General features: G+C 51.1%; 1 protein-coding gene across 1 annotated transcript; it reads left to right on the top strand.

The window, feature by feature from the left end:
- The first annotated feature begins 9,439 nt into the window (after positions 1-9,439).
- On the top strand, positions 9,440-15,840 carry HMOX1 (heme oxygenase 1). The gene is made up of 5 exons (XM_040595670.1): positions 9,440-9,581; positions 9,905-10,025; positions 12,414-12,905; positions 13,487-13,595; positions 15,117-15,840. The coding sequence occupies exons 1-5, from the start codon at positions 9,550-9,552 to the stop codon at positions 15,251-15,253; spliced, it is 891 nt and encodes a 296-aa protein (XP_040451604.1). The 5' UTR covers positions 9,440-9,549; the 3' UTR covers positions 15,254-15,840.
- Positions 15,841-16,702: the final 862 nt, after the last annotated feature.

The following is a 16,702-nucleotide window of genomic DNA, read 5'->3' on the forward strand; positions in this document are numbered from 1 at the left end:
AGCTGAGGCATGAGGTCTGAGAGCCCCTGCAGCTCCCCTCCTGCGAGTCTCAACAGAAAAACAGGACAAGGAGGAAAGACAAAGGGGCCAAATGCTGAGCTTCCCCTCCTGGAGCACCTGCAGGGGAGGAAGCAAGAGCGGAGGCACAATGGCACAATGGAGCCCAGGCTGGTGGGTTTGCAGTTGTGGGACCAGAAGGGTCTCCAGAGCCAGGGGCCTGATGCCCAAGGCCTCTTGCCAGTGCCTGCACGCAGGCTGCCTGGCTCTGCCAGAAAGGGAGGGCTTCTGGTGTCCAGGCAGCACTTGCAAAGGACCCCAGCCTGTTCACACTGGTGATGTTTTGAACACTGGTTCATGCCTCAGCAGGTGCTTAAAGCTCTCGGTGCCTCCAGCTCCCTTGGTGCATACCCGTGGCTTTCCTTGAAAGAGAAATGAAGCCATCTTCGAATGTGTACCCCAAACACGGGGAGTTCAAGCTCCTCCTTGCTGCCCCTGGGATGCCCTGAGCCCACCTCAGGGTAAGGACCCCTTCTCCACCCTCACCTTGTTTTCTTCCTCCCCAGACAGCCTGCACAGGAGCTCGCAGAGCTGAGAGGGGACCGTCCCCAAGAAAGACTTGAGCACAGGGGAATCAGCTCGCGGCTATTTCCGTCACAGCACAAACAGGTGGGAAGGGGTTTTAGTGGCTGCCAAGTGGGGTGAGTCTGAAGCAATGACCAACAGGTGGAAGTTCAGGGTGCTGGTCGTGGCCCTCTGGGCAAGCCTGTCCCCTCCCTGCCACGCAGCCCACCATGGTCACAGTGCTCTTCACTGCGGCCCACCAGAGCAGAGATTTATCCTACAGGGATGACGTATCTTTTTTTCAAGCAACTGAAAATATGAAGAATGGGAGCATGGAAAGATTTCACGCCCAAATTAGTACTGTCGTACTTGTTATAGATTATACCAGTAATAGCTTGAGTAATTTTGCAAGGTTTCTTTTGAGGAGGAACTCGGAAAATAAACCTGCCAGGTCTGCAAGGGATTGTTTTAAGTAGAGGCCAGGTGTTTTGCCTTGTCAAAAACTGCTTTATGATTGCGCAAAAATAAAATGACACCACTACAAAGAATTCCTTTAAATGCCTTTCCCTTTTTAAAACTGTTTTCTAATGTTGCTATTTTAAAAAGAAATAACACTGCCTGCTCACTCTGACCACCAGATGGCTGTGGTCCCTTGCACACCCAGCCTGAGCTCCACCAACACAGAGGACAACCTCTTCCTTCCCAGTGACCAGCTTAGCAGGTTCTGCAGCCACTGGAAACAAAACGAAGTTTTTCCTTATTCTAAGTATTATGCTGCAACCATTAGCCCAGCGTGGACCTACACAGCAACGGCTTCAGAGCACCCATCTGGGTATTGCGACTGCACGGGCGCGGGGACAGAGCACTTGACCTGTGTCCATTAATAATCACACTGGGAACAGGATCCTGGCCTGGCCAGATATTTTGCATGACCCAGAACATAGAAACAGTTGTTTCTATGTAAACTGAAGAAAGACATAACTTCCTTGTACTGGGTCAGAGTTGCTTCACATCTCTAAAAATCAAATATATGCTAAAAGTTAATGAGAATTTCCATGATGTTTGAGTTGTGTGGTTCTTGGCATACCAGCATCATATTTGTACAGGCAAAAAAATGCATGCTTCTCTTTTACCTACTACTAACCTCCAAACAGTATATGATTTTTTTTTAAGAGCAATTAACAAAAAATCTCCTGATTTCCCACAACATCACCTCACAAATCAGCACAGAAGTGACCAGTGCTAGTACATTGGGAAGGCTGCTCCCCATCCCACAGGATTTTCATGTTGCTCTGCCATGTCAAAACTTCCTCAAAGCTTACTTTGAATAACAAAGTTCCCCCTTCCTTCACAAAATGAGAATAAAGCCACTCCCCTTCATATCACTGTAGTGGTGCTGCTCAGGGCAGATGGAGATGCTGGGAAGGGGCATACAGCGGGGACCCAGTGAGCATCAGAGATGGGGTTGTAAGGAAGGAAAACATTTCTGTAGGGAACTCATTTTTATCTGTGTGGGGTCATAAGCAAATGGAAGCAGAAAAAGAGAGGAAAGAGAAAAAAAAAAAAAAAAGAGGGTAGGAAATTGTGCATAAACACACAAGAGGAAAAGTATGTGCCCCAGTGCTTGGGAGCAAGGAAACAGAGTTAGCCAGAGTCACTGGTGCAACAGTGCAACAAGGAGTTGTACTGGCAGCCAGTCTGGGGTTTTTTCTGTTTCTCTTGAAGATATTCCACAAACCATGCAGACAGAGGTGATTTCTTGCACCAGAGTGACGCTAAGGTGCTGGTAGCCCTGACGAGATTGCTCTTCCATTGACTTGCCCGCTGTCCCCAGTCTAAAAGGATCCCACGCGGCGCACAGCAGCTCTGCCACGTGTTGGGTGAACAAGTGTCCCTGTTGCTTTGTGCCAGTGACTGGTGTGAGCAAAGAAGCGGGGGCTCAGGGGCACAGGCTTGCAAGCAAAAGCTTCCTTTTTCCTATCTGCTGTTGTCCTCCTTGCAAAACCTCGTGTGTGTGTGAGGGTGCTCGGGAACCACAGCGGATTTGGTCTACACAAGCAGGCAGATTCGCTTCCCTCTCCTGGCAGGGTCACCAGCAGTCGGAGGGACGGAGATGGGTCAGAGGGGACAGGATTTCTCCCCGTGGGGAGGAGAAGTTTGCTGCAGCACTGTCTCCAGCAGCATTTCTGCAGGGCTAGACCTTGGTCCTTGGTGGGAGCCCCTGGCAGGGGGGCAGGGGGGTGTTTTGATCTACAGCAGCGAGGCTGGGTTCTCAGCCCTGGCAAGGAGAGCCCTGGGGAGACAGGCGCTGCAGCAGGGCTTTGTCAGGGGGGTCAGTCATTTCCTCCTGGCACGGAAAAGCTGCACATGCCAGTCCCCAGGTGCTGTGCTTTCCTGGCCGAACGTGGCAGAAAAGCACACATCGGGCACAAGGTGAATCTGATGGTGGGGTGAGGCAAGGATATGGCTTTCCTGCAGCTTTAAGGGAGGTTCTTTTCACCAGCACAGAGCAGCAGGAAAATCTGTGTTCAGAAAAATTGCTGCAAGGCACTTCTGCGGTATTTTTAGCTCCTTGACCAAAAAAAAAGAAGGGCCTTAAATATCAGACCAGTCTCAGTGGGAGATAAGTGGCAATGTTCTGAGCTTCTTTTCACAATTTTAGTCCAAAAGGGAGCGGGGAGGTGGGGGCAGCCAGAGTGTGGGTGATCTGCTGCCAGCAGTGCCCCTCTGCCCATCCCCACTGCCTCCGGGCAGGCAAACACTTTTTGTAGCAATTCACACCATCAACCACAAGCTCCTGCAGAGCACTAAGGGGGTGGCTCACCTCATGTCAAGCATCTCCAGTCCCTCTCACCTCTGCCAGACTGCGCCCAGCAGCTGAACACTTTAATTCAAATCCCATGTCGCACAGGTGTGCCTATTAATGATTATTTAGTGTAACAGCTGCAACCACAGCACTGAGGTCCTGCTGGGCTAGGCACTGGGCAGGGGGTCTCTGCCACACACAGCTGACAGCCCAGGCTCCCCAGGTGCCCAGGAGGCTGGGGAAGGCCTCCCCAAAAAGGGGGGTGTTCTTGCTCTTTTGCACTAGTGGCTGCAGCCCATAAGCACCGTGGTGCATGGGGCTCTCCAACATTGAGCCCACTGTGCCCCTAAATGTAGGGCTTTGAAAAAACATTTATCCTTGCTAACCCTTCTATGGCCTATTTATTCCTGTTAGCGTGTAGCCATCACGCTTTTAAAATAGGTGGTGGCTTGGTGGTGTGAATACAGATTTGCCGGCCCGCCCAGGAGTGATCTTCGGTAAGGAGTGAAGAAAAAGGGAGGGGGAAAGGGAGGGACACGGCTGTGCCACAGACACCCTCTGTGTGCTTGGGTAAGCCGCTTAAATTTGGCGTGCCCCACATGCCAGCCTCTAAAATAACCTCATTCCCACACACCCTGTTTCCTGGGTTTGGTGTTTTCCACCAGCACCGGTGAAGCTGGGTGCCCATCCTGCACCCTAAAGAGCAGCGCTCCCATGCCTTGATTCCCCCCATAATGGAGTGGGGACCACCCGGGTCCCAGGGCAGATGGCCACAGCATCCTCCACGCCCCCGGGTCAGCGAGGCGTGCAGCTTTCCCAGCCTGGAACACCACCTTTCCCGACCCTTCCCTGCCGGCCCAGCACAGCTGCAGGGGGCTGGGAAGCACAGCAGGAATGGGAGCATTGTGCTGCTGCCGGTGGCGCTGCGTGTCCTGCCAGGGCTCCCCGCGCCTGCCACAGCCCCAGACCCCCGCAGCCCTCCTCCCGCTAATGCTGAGTCACCCCACAGCTAGTGCCGAGTCACCCCACGTGGGTGTCCTGTTGAGTCAGGGTCAGGCCGGGCCAGCCCATATTGCTGAGTAAAGGTTTCGGGGCTGTGGCGAGGGGCTGTTTTGCTGAGCCACGGTGGAGCAGAGTCCGTGTGAGGCTGTTTATCAAGGGGCGCTTTTCCGCGCACCGCCCTGAGATTGCAGCTGCCGCTCTTGGCCCTAGTCCCACTTCTCGGGAAAATCAGAGAAATCTCCAGAAAGAGCCCCAGCTGCCCCCAGCCCATGGGCTGCACGGCGCCACGGAGGAGGGGGACATGCGTCTCCCATACCCGGGGGCAGGGAACCACGCAGGGGTGGCTTGGAAATCCGGAGGGAGGGGAGCCTGGGTCTCACTCTCTTGGCAAAACTTGGTTTCCAGCTCCATCCCCCCCGCCTCGCCTGAGGAAGGGGGGTGAGCTGTTGGCACAAGGTCCTCCTTGTTGCATATGTGTGGTTTTCAAATCCAGATTTTCACAGTTTGTTCTGTCCCGCAGTCAGAGCACGCTTTGTTTTACACGTCTGTAGCTCTGAAACAAAGGAGGCAGCACGGACTGAAACGTTTACACAAATGGGATTTTTATTTGCTAACTCTGCCCTGCTCCCTTTCACGCCTCCCTTTTGCTCCCAGGGCAAATCCCCAGCAGAGCACAGGGCTGCTCCCCCACCCCTCAGCTCCAAGGAGCGAGGCAGGCTCTATGCATGCTGCCCCAAAGTTTCAGCCCAGTGCACCCCTAACCCAGAGACCTGCTGCATGCTTTAGGTCACTGCCTGACACTAAGTCTCTACTCACAAAGCCGGAAAGTGCCTCGCAGGGTGTTTGCCCTGTTCCCACTCCTCCTCCCTGCTCTAGTCCCAGCCAGGCCAGAGCTCTCTCCTTTCTGGTAGTCATGGGCTGGAGACGCTCATGCACTGCGGCACACAGATCCATACATCTGTAAAAATATGTATTGTAATCTGCATTTCCTATTTTTGTCATGCTGATTCATTTATGTCTGAGAGATCTGCCTGCGCCTCCATCTCCCACCATGATGGTCTTCAGGGTTCCTGTGTGTGGGGTTTGCCCCATATCTGTCTATAGGACCCCCCAAAAGGCACCAGTAGTGCCAGTCTGGCGGACCGCTGCAGGCCTGCGCTCCCCACGGGGGTTCCCAGTGCGCTGCACTCCCAACCTCCCTTTTTCCACCTGCATCTTTGATCTGGAGCTGGATTGTTTGATGTTGACGGCAGGAGCACAGTCAGTTCTGCCAGCTGGGCTGTGCCGGGCAATCTCCTTTGGTAAACACCAGTTAACCCACAGAGTATCTCTGCATATTCCAGTACTAATTGCTGCCTTCAGCTAGTTACTGAAGCAGTTATCACAGGCTTTTTTTTTTTCTTTTTTTTTCCCCTGCCATTACACAGCAAGTCCTGGTTACTGAGTCAGCTTTCCGGTGCAAACTGGGCTGGCAGCTGCATTTTGCTGTGTCACGGTCCAAGAGAGACCATTAACCCCTCCGAGCCAGTGAAGGCCGGTTTTCCAGGGTGCTGCCTTCCCCACGGAGCCGAGCCAAGCCAAGCCGAGCCGAGCCAAGCTGCTGGAGCTGCCTGCCAGAGGCCAGCATGGAACAGCACTTCCCACGCAGGTTCAGGAGAGCTGACTCTGCACTCCGTGACTGCCCGTGTAACTAGACATTTCTGACCATGTAACTATTGGCAGAACAGGCTGTTAAGTGTGTAAAGAGGAGAACCCTCCCCCCACTTCCCTATCGCAGATGAAAACACTGACCACTCCAGAACCTTCTGTTGTTGTTAACCATTCACCTACACCATTTCTTGACCAAGCATTTTCTCAGGGGTTGGGATGTGCTGATTGAGGCTTTTAAGCCCAGCAGGAACTATTACAAGTATCTTGCCTAAGGCTACTTGGTTCATCTTTGCTAGAAATCTCCTGGGCAGTTTCACCGGTGCCCATGCACTTCACCCTCACAGCATCACCCTCACAGCGAGTAGCTCTGGTACCACCCAGCTTGCTGGAAAAGCAGGAGACAACAGGACTTCTGGCAGGTATGGTGGAGACCACAAGTCTGACACCTTGACAAAATTCAAGCAAGATCTCCTGCTTACCTGGATGTGGGCTGACCTCTGCCTTCTCGTGGCCCACTACACACAGCGGGAGCTGCCCTGGGAGCCAGATTGCTCCTTCCACTAAAAGCACATACCTCGCTCCCTATGCATCCATCACTCCCAAGTGTCGACTTCCCAAGTTCTCTTCAGGGAAGAGATGTTCCCTCACAAACCTCTGCCAGCACATGAGCACACTCGGTGTCATTAATCTTCCCCACACGGCACAGCAACAGCACGGCAGAAGCAATACAAGTCCTCGCAGCACAGCACTGGATGGGGCCAGAAATGCCTCAGTCCAGCAACTGCAAAGATGATGACCCCCCACTTTCAGTTCTCCTTCCATCTTGCTGCAGGGCATCTGGGCCTTCCCGGGGAGCGGGGCCCGGTCTCACAGCTGCTCCCTCCCAAGTAACCCTGACCAGCTAGAGATCAGGCAGCGTAAATCAGTCACGGGGCACAGCTTGCTTGCCTGCACTGATGGAAAACCTTACAGTGGAGGTGCGCTGCAGTAGGGACCTCATATTTTGTGACCAGCCAGGAGAAGGTAAAGCCCCGAGATCCACGAGGAGGAATACTGACTCCATGTCTTGGGGAAGTGTGGTTACGAGCCAGGACTTCTTCCTGGGAAGAAGTATCCTACTTGGAATGGCAGTGACATGACGAGACACCCTTTCTCTCTCTTCTCCCCAGTCTCACAACCACACCTACCACAACCCTGGATGAAAAGGAAGGAGGAGGACCTTTTGGATACAACCTTTATAGTGCCCCCAAGCATGCAGCCTCTTGGAAGGCGGCACGCAGGCAGGGGACAAAAGGGCTGGCTTGAGAGCAACCAGAAAGTCCTTGGTGAGGAACCGGGTGCATTACCAGAGCTGCAGAACAGAGATGAAAAGAGGGGCACGGCTCGAGGGCTGGATTTTTTTCATGTTATTTCATAAAATAAATAATATTATTCATTTTCATATCCTTATATATTCCCTACTTCCTTCCACCACAACTACAAGTTCCATCTGTGCTCCAGTTTCCCATGTCAAAACAGGACTCATCGAAAAGGACTGAAAATGTGAGCTTTAAGGAGTGATGCCAGAGGGAAATGCTCATTTCAGGGCCATCCCTGTGGCAAAATGGCATCAACGTTTTCAGGAGGGACTGGCCATGCAGCCCTGTGCTCCTGTGGACTCCGCACAGGAGTCCTCTCTCAGGGGATGTCTGGGGCTTTGTCACAGTTGCTTCAAAGGTGCAGACATCCGGACCCATTCATTTTACCCTACAGAAAAACAAGCAAGGCAGCAGCAAGTTGTCTGCAGTGGGATGGGGTTAAGAGTGGAACATGACAGCTTTTGCTAGCAAGCACTGTGGCTTTAAAAGACAAAAGCAAGACAGGAAAAGTCTGGCTGAGTCAGGGTGGAAGCGCTGAGTCATCCTTCCTGAGCACTGCACCGCACACCAGATGTCTGCCTGAGTTGAAAAATAAGCACGGAAGCATATTTCCTCCAGGACAGCTTTTTAACCTGCAGCATCAAACCCAAGCGTGGCCAGGTGTCGGTGCTATGAGAAGGAGATATGCGTGGCTTGGACAGCAGCAGCCACCAGCAAAGCCCCAGAGAGGACTTGCTGGAGGGGACAGACAGATGAAGCCACAGTCCTTCTGCCACCTCCCCAGCCTCTGCCTCCCTACCACCTGCTGCACGACTGCAGCACAGAGCTTTCTCACAACCACAGCAGCAGGGGAAAGGTGGCTTTTAAGTACCCTGCTCTTTGGGTTGAGCACAGAACGTGTGGTTTTCTGAAACACAGCTGGCCAATGCATCATCTGTCCCGGCTAGCCCTGCTCCCAGCACAGCTACAGTTGGACAAGAAGGGCCCTGCTTCACCTGTTGACTGCCTCACTGACCACTTTGCCAGACAGAACAGCAGAGCAGCCAGCTACTGGCAGAGGCACCTTATCCAATTCTTTTTTCTCAAGCCAGAGAAATGAGTTGCCTTTGAAAGTCTCTGCAGACTTCCTCAGTTTCCCCCCCAAGTCTTGCACGACAACTTTGCAGTTCATCAGCTACCCCAGCCGCCTTCTGGGTATCTAGGAGATGGAGTGTTATTCTCCTGAATTGCCTTGTACACAGCTACAGTAACAGCAGGGGCCAGTTGCCACACAAATCAGATGGCATTTTTTCAATGCACAAGACAGCATGGGAAGGATTTCACTGTGCCTCAGTGCTGGCACACCCGTGCTAGCTCTGTGCAAAGTCACAGGGTTTATTCCCCAGTGCCTAGCACCGAGCGAGGGCAGTTCTAGTGCTCGCAGACCAGAGCTGGTGCACGCACGTGCCACAGCAGCCAGATTACTCCGGGTGCCCACGACTGGTACATACCCCAGGGTGCCTGCGGTGCTCCCTGCCGTGCAGGGGGTATGCTCCTAACCGGTAGTGCTGAGCTCCCCACCCCACGGTCCGCAAATACGATGTTACCTGAAAGACTCCCTGAAGATGTGCACAGTTATGGGAAAGATGGCAATTACACCCAAGCCATGCTAAAGCAGATGAAGGCAGGTGCTGTTACTGGCACCCCAGGGAGGACACAAACTGGGCTGGAAGGAGAGGAGGTTGCCCACCCTGACCCAGGCACTAGCCCTGTGAAGCCACCCCTCCTCGTCCAGCCCTGCAGCCCCCACACAGCCAGTCCCTCCTGCAGCACGGGCACTGCGCTGAGAGGGTTGGGGAGCCAGGCACCCTTGAAGGAGAAGTTACGGACAGCCTCTTGTTTGTGCTTAGTTATCAAAGTGAATCAGGTGACTTCCTTCTCGTCCCTTGGGGCTACAGGCAAGCAGGGGCTGCCAGCCAAGCTGGGAAGGGAAGTGCAATCGTGTTGCAAGAAGTTTGCACCGAGGCTGAGGTCAGCGGCCGGGCCGCTCACGTGGCCTGGCTGTATAAAGCTGGATGCTGAGCCGGGCTGCCCAGCTCAGAGCTTCGCTGTCCTGGGAGCAGCAGGGAAGGAGGAGAGCACGAGCAAGAAAAAACAACAGGCAAGCGGAGGAGTGAAACGACGTGGAGAAACATGGAAACTTCCCAGGCACACCGATCTGAAGGGTGAGAGTGGGATGGGAACCAGAGGGGATTTTTTTGCCAGAGGAGTGTTGAATTTCTCCCCTTGCTTTTAGGCATGCTGTTCCTGTTTCTGCTCTGCAGGGAACGGCATGTGCCTGCTTTCACCTCTGGATGGAGTCTGTCGGTCTTCCTTGCTCGGACAGCGTTTGGGATGCTAGTGCTCCCTGATTCCCATCCACGGCTCTTGGGAATGCTCTGCTCCTTTTCCTGCCACCCCAGGCTCCCCTTTTTTTCCTGGAGAGCTAAGATCCATTTTGCCAAAGGAGAGTGACAGCACTGCCTTCTGTTTTGTGGCTCTTCCACAGCATGTCCAGGGACCTGTCAGAACTGATGAAGGAAGCTACCAAGGAAGTGCACGAGCAGGCGGAGAACACGCCGTTCATGAAGAACTTCCAGAAAGGGCAGGTGTCGCTCCATGAGTTTAAGGTACTTTTGTAGCAGCATTACTTGGGGATGGGATTTCCTCGCCAGGAAATAAAACGTCAGATCAGATGGGGCTGTGCAGGGTCTAAAGAAGGGAGGGGAGGATGGGGACGGCATGAGGAAGGAGGTCCTTTGCATTACAACTGTCTGGTATCAGCATCTCCTGTGCATAACATGCTCTTCATCAAACTCCAGCATCCCAAGATCTTACCAGCTCCTCTTGCAGAAGGCAGGGCAGGATTGTGTGTATCAGGACGGACAGCCAAGCTGCAACAGGATAAAAAAAACCAAAGAGCTGACAGGATTAAGGCAATTGCTTTTCTCTTTCCTCATAAATGCCTGCATGTTAATTACTGGCAACGATAGGTAATGGAGATACGACTATATGGAGATACTTGAGCAGCTGAAATGCCCCAAAGAGGGAGAATACTAAATTTACAGCACTCTAAGCAGCTACAGCTAGAATAATAGTGAGAAAGTGAGTATGTGGGATCATCTCTGGCACTGACCTTTGCAATGTTTCAGTTGTCACTTGGTTTATACCAGAGCTGATACTGTGAACATTAATAAGGGAGGCAGACTGAGTTTGAGCAAGCCATGTCTGCCACTAGCATATAGAAGCTCGTTACTTTTCTTAAGATAAAAGAGAAACATTTGCAGATATTAGTCTGCTCTGACCTGGCTAGATACATGATTCCTGGGATCTGAGCTACATAACAAAGCCAGGAGCAAAAACAAAGCACACACCTGGGCCAGAAATTCCTGGGAGGCTATAGGATGTGACGCATGGACTTGCAAATAACAGCTAGTGATCCAACCTGTGGCTTAATTACTTTGTTGTTGAATTGTTCCTTAGCAAATAAATCCACAAGAGCAGGAAAAAAGACTACTTATTTCTGGCAGGTTGCATCCAGGATACTTAGTCAAGCATAAATTTGATCTCAGGTGCCGATTTCCTGCTGTTAGAAATGTGACATTGGTTAGGCGGTGAACTTTGAGACAGGCTGGCAGTAACATAAAAAGTCAGGCCCTCACAAATACAGCCCAGTTTCTCAGAAGATATTTACATACTGTCGGGGAGAGTGAGATGTGATGTGGGTTTTAAAAAGCAACGACAGCTTTCAGCATTTCCCATTAAACCACTACTTGCCTCTGAAAACAACCAGTCACGTTATATTTTCTTAATTTGTTAGGCAATGCTCCTGTATTTTGTTTCTTTTCCAGTAAGCTGGATAACAGGTTATTGTTTAAAAACCTCTGTTTTTGTTTACTCTCTTGGCAAACCTATATATCTACCCTGATACGTGACTCCCCAGACTGACTATTTGTTTCCACAACCAAGCCACTGCCTGTGTGCTTATCAAAGTCCTATTTGCTGGCACAGTGGGGAAAAGTTGAAACGGCAACTCCTTTACTGCAGAACTGACTGCTTTATGGGAGAGAAAACTGCTTTCTCTCCTGTCTACCAGCATAACATTCCCCAGCCCCCCCACCCGTACTGCAATACCTTCATGTTTTACCCTTTACTGCTGATAAGGGATTAGAGTCCAAGGAAGGGGTGCTGTGGCTGTACACACGCATACAGCCTCTGAAAAGAGTATGCCAGGGGAAGGAAAGAATACAGCTAGACTGTCTTATTCCACGTGGAAAAGCTGGCAGATAGAAGAGAATTGCGTAAGCTGGGGAAAACAACAATAACAGTGGTTTCAAAATTGAGAGGAGAACGCACAGCCTCGCAGCACTCCTTCACAAAGGCATCCGTCAGAGGCACGCTGTGCTTCCAGCCTCCTTTTATGTTGTCTCCTCGGGGCAACCAAGGAAGCAATCCCACTTGCAAGACCAAATGAGGAGAGCAGTGGTGTCTCAGTTCCCAGGATGGTGGGATGCCAACAGGATGAATACGTTGAAAAATAAACAGGGTGTGTCATCGTCTCCCGAGGCCCCACCAAGGGAAGCCACATCTTGAAGCATTCAGATTTAAACAATGCACCAGCAAAGATACCTTTGGGAATACCCTATTGACCGAGGGAACGGGGAGAACAGGCCAGGCATGATATAAGATGGCTCCAGTTTCCAATACATCAAGCTGCAAGATCTTTAACCTAAAAGGTGAAGGCGGCAGCTTTTAAGGGCAGGTAAGACCAGTATCTTGCTGAAAAGGGCTTAGGTCTTACCTGATGCTGCCTCAAGCAGAAGGGGAAGAGCTAAAGGTGTCTCACTGCACCTTGCAGCTCCGTTTTCCACATGGGAAACCTGCAAAACTGCAGTCGTGCATGACTGACTCACACGGGGTGTGCCCACAGGTGCCTTTCTTGTTAGCGGGATTTGTCCCCCAAACCTGAAGACGACAGACAGATGCACCTGTAGCTCATCCTCTTCCTTCTCTTTCAGCTGGTTACGGCATCCTTGTACTTCATCTACTCTGCTCTGGAGGAAGAGATTGAACGTAACAAGAACAACCCAGTTTATGCCCCTGTGTATTTCCCAGTGGAGCTGCACCGGAAAGCTGCCCTGGAGGAAGACTTGGAGTACTTCTACGGCAGCAACTGGAAGGAAGAGATCCCATGTCCTGAGGCTACTCAGAAATATGTCGAGAGGCTCCACTACGTAGGCAAGAACCACCCAGAGCTCCTGGTGGCCCATGCCTACACTCGGTATCTGGGAGACCTGTCTGGGGGGCAGGTGCTGAAGAAAATTGCCCAGAAGGCCCTCCAGCTGCCTAGCACGGGAGAAGGGCTGGCTTTCTTCACGTTTGATGGAGTCTCCAATGCCACCAAGTTCAAGCAGCTCTATCGCTCCCGCATGAATGCCCTCGAGATGGACGCTGCCACTAAGAAAAGAGTTTTGGAGGAGGCCAAGAAAGCATTCCTGCTAAATATACAGGTGAGTAACAACCAGCCAGCCCTGCCTGCCCACACCCTCTCTGAAACAAGATAATAGCTACAGAGGAAAGACAAAGCCAGTATTTCTGTTGCTCAGTTTCTGGGAAGTTGTGAAGAGCAAGCTAGTCAGATGGCTACACTTGTCCAACGTGGCAGCCTAGTAAAAGGCTGGTCTCCAAAAAGCTTTTCTTCCTCCCTCAGGGTTCGAATTCAGTCTCTTCCATGCACCATTATTCAGATATGAATGAGGGCTTATACTGGGAGTGGGGATCACCACCCATCTGTCCTACCTCTATAGTACAGCGCCACAGGTCCTCTGTGCATGCTTACTAGCCACACAGGTACCTTGCTTTCCCTCCCATCAGATGGGCAATACCTGAGCTGGAAGCTTCTGAGAGAACCTGTGAAGCGAACAAGGAGCATGAAAGACATGCTCTTGACCCCACAGGCAGGTTACGTTTTGTGCAAAAAGTACCAAGAGACTTAGACTGAAGGCTTCTGTCTTCCTCTCGTTCTTAAAGTGCCTGGGGCAGGGGCAGGGAAGAGGTGGCCACCTAACGAGACAGTGTTCCCTCTTCTCAGGTGTTTGAGGCATTGCAGAAGCTGGTGTCTAAGGGCCAGGAGAATGATCACCCCGTGCAGCCGAAGGCAGAGCTTCGCACAAGGAACATGAACAGGTCATACCAGCACGGTAAGCCACTTCCAAGAGCAGGTGTTTAACATTGCCCCTTCGTGGTTTTGCTTTCCTTCCTTTGTTGTCCTTTGTAAAAGCCACTGAGAAATGAGCGTGAGATGCTTCTCCAGCCATCAGCAGCAGTGCAAGGTGCGATGGTGTGTGCAAAGCTCCTTCTAGACACGACTGAGGAAGGATGACACGTGGGCTCTCCAGAAATAGTGTCAGTGAGGGAGCTTTACAAGAAGAGACTCCCCTCTCGTCCTCTTAGGCTTTAAGAAGGGCAAGGTTTGCTCGCCACATGGGTTTTGACCACAGGGAAAACTGGTTGAGTTCACAGAACTAAAGGCAGCACTTTCGGGCCCAGCAGGTCAGCCACGGTGCTGTGATTCTGACAGAAGTTTCTTTCAGACACAGATCCCTATCCCAACAGCCTGTCCTTTTGGATTAAATCTCCCTCTGGTCACTTTCCTGCCTTCCAGAAGCATTTACTGAAAGCACTCCTGAAAGTGTGCTGGGTTTGCAGTCAACATCGTTCTGGAGGGTGCAACGTAACCAGCGGGGAAGTGGGGATGTGCAGGCTGCCCATCAGTTTTGCAAGACTTAAAAAGCTCCACTGCTGGCAAGGGCCGATCCCGAACTGGGCGAAGCCCGAGCAGCAGCTGCAAGCAAAGCAATTCCTTTTCAGTCAGGCTTGTGACTGAGTGAGGAGTGGGCTCAGATGTTTACAGAGGGTGGTTTCCCTGATAACGTGTGATGCAAACAAAAAAGCCCTTATAAAGACCTACTGATTCTGAAACAAAAAGGGAGATTTTTCAGTGCATACGGGACTGAACCACAGTTTTCCTGTGGCAAAAAATATAAAGCAGACCTCATCTTACATATCTCTAGACAATGAAGCTTAAAGCAACTTCTTTAGGAAAGTGAGAAAAAGTTCTCTGTGAAGCTTTGCCATTCCTTTCCCAATATGCTCATAAAAGTAAGATTTTCAGAAAAGTTTGGTGTTGGATGAGGAATCCCACCCTGAAGTTACACTGAGAAAATTACCTGGAGTGCTGAGGACTGTTTAAGGTCATTTGATGTCTACGAATCAAACCAACGAAAAGCAGGAGACAAAATGCCTTTTAAAATTCTGACTTCGTTGGAGACAAAATGCCTTTTAAAATTCTGACTTAAGTATTTGGCTGTCTTCTGCACACCTCAGGGGTTTGATGGAACTGGGCGGTGCATTTGTAAGCCTGTAAGGAGATAAGGGAAGAGGCCAGCACTTGCAGGTACTCAGATACAGGCAGGGGAGGTTGTGAGCCTTTGCGATTCCCAGGTCGAGCCTGCTGCTTCCCTTCCTCACTGACCTCAGGAGAGCGGAACCTGCTGCTGCCGCTTCCCCCAGCCCAACCAAGCTCTGGGCTTCCTCCCTCTCCCCTTGACAATGCCAGCAGGGTCTGCTCTGGCAGTGGGGAGAGCAAGCGATACCAGCGGCTTCTTGCCTCACCCTCTTCTTACCCACCTTTTTTTTTTCTCCTTCCCTGCTTGATCTAGGTCCAGCACCTGGGAAAGAGAGTGAGAAGACAAGCGGGAGACACAAAGACATGATGCCCACAACTCCCCTGGTGCGGTGGATCCTGGCGCTTGGCTTCCTAGCCATGACAGTTGCCGTGGGCTTATTTGCCATGTGAAAGAGCAGGACCTTCCTTTTCTTTGTGCCTTCCCTCATCCTGAACTAATCCACCTTTCCCAGTCCTCGTGAGAGAAATTCCCTCCGACTGGCTACTGTGATCTTGGCTCTGCCACTAATATTAGGAGACTTTTCTCCCCAGAAATCAGAGTGCTGTAAGGGGGTTCAAAGTCTCTCTCATGCTTGGTGTCAGCTCTTCTCAGAGACTAACTTTACCACCAAAAACTATGGGTAGAAAAGGCAAAAACAACAGCCAAGAATTGTCGTTGCCTTACAGAGTGCCTGCAAAATCCTACAGGATCAGAAATGCAGCTTTGACATGTGTCTCGCCTCAGAAATACGACGCTCCCCAGAGCTCTGTTTGCTCAATTTTTTTATACTGCTAGATAATACTGTGATCACTTTTTCTGTGGAGCCACACGGCTCCTGTGAGTTACAGACTGTTTTCTATGACACTAGTAGGTCTTTGTTAATTCTTTCTCCAATCATTTTTGGTTTTTAAAAAGCAGAAGACGGTTGTTGAAGATACAATGTCATCCTCTTGTCTGGTTATATAATTTATACACATAAACTTCAATGTAAAATCTTCAGGCCTGGTGGGTCCTGTTATTAAAGCCTTACCTGGGAAGAGAGGAGGAATCTTTCTTCCTCCCAGTTCTGTGTCTTTTGAAGCTGCTGCCCCCACAGACATGACAATAGACGGAAGTGGGAGCTATCACCAGAGCCAGACTCTGCTCCCACTCAGTGCTAATAATAACCTGTTACAAGCTGGGGCAGGTTTCTTCAGCTCCTACACACTGGTCTCTATTTCTAGAAACCACACGAAATTCTGTGAACATATAAAGTATGTTTAAGGGGTGGAAGCCATATGCGAGAGCTGGCTGCTATTCTGTTAAAAGCAAAAGGTGATGGGACCCTCAACCTGTCAAAACAAGGACAGCTGTCCCTGACTGCTACCAGCTAAGGGTTCCATTACCAGACTGTCTTTGCCAGAACTTTGCCAGCGCAAATCAGAAAAGCAAGTATGTCTTCACCACCCAGAAATGAAAGGCACAGTAGGTTTTGCTCCTACGAGGCAGGTAAATGAGAGACATCAAGCATGCAATTGCACACCCTCACCTAGGTAACAAACCAACCCAGCTTACTCCCAGGATTCAGCACACACACGGCACTGCTAAAGACACTCCAAACACACAGGACTGCTGGAGCAGCCCATGCATACAGCTTTCTTTCCCCTCTTTTTGTTGAGGCAGATATCTGCAGGGCTGGCTTTGTGGCCAGCCACTATTACGGCCATAGGCCCTATCTGCTTTGGAGGGTCCTCTAACCCAGGAGTCACTGCAGGAGAGGGTGCAGTTCGGGTATGGCACAGCAGGCACACTGACAAGGCCACTACCTATCACCTCTGAGTCCCTTCCTCTCTTTCTACCAGAAAGCCTCTGTGATCAAC

This window comes from Falco naumanni, chromosome 5 (assembly GCF_017639655.2).
Source record: "Falco naumanni isolate bFalNau1 chromosome 5, bFalNau1.pat, whole genome shotgun sequence".
Taxonomy (NCBI): Eukaryota; Metazoa; Chordata; class Aves; order Falconiformes; family Falconidae; genus Falco; species Falco naumanni.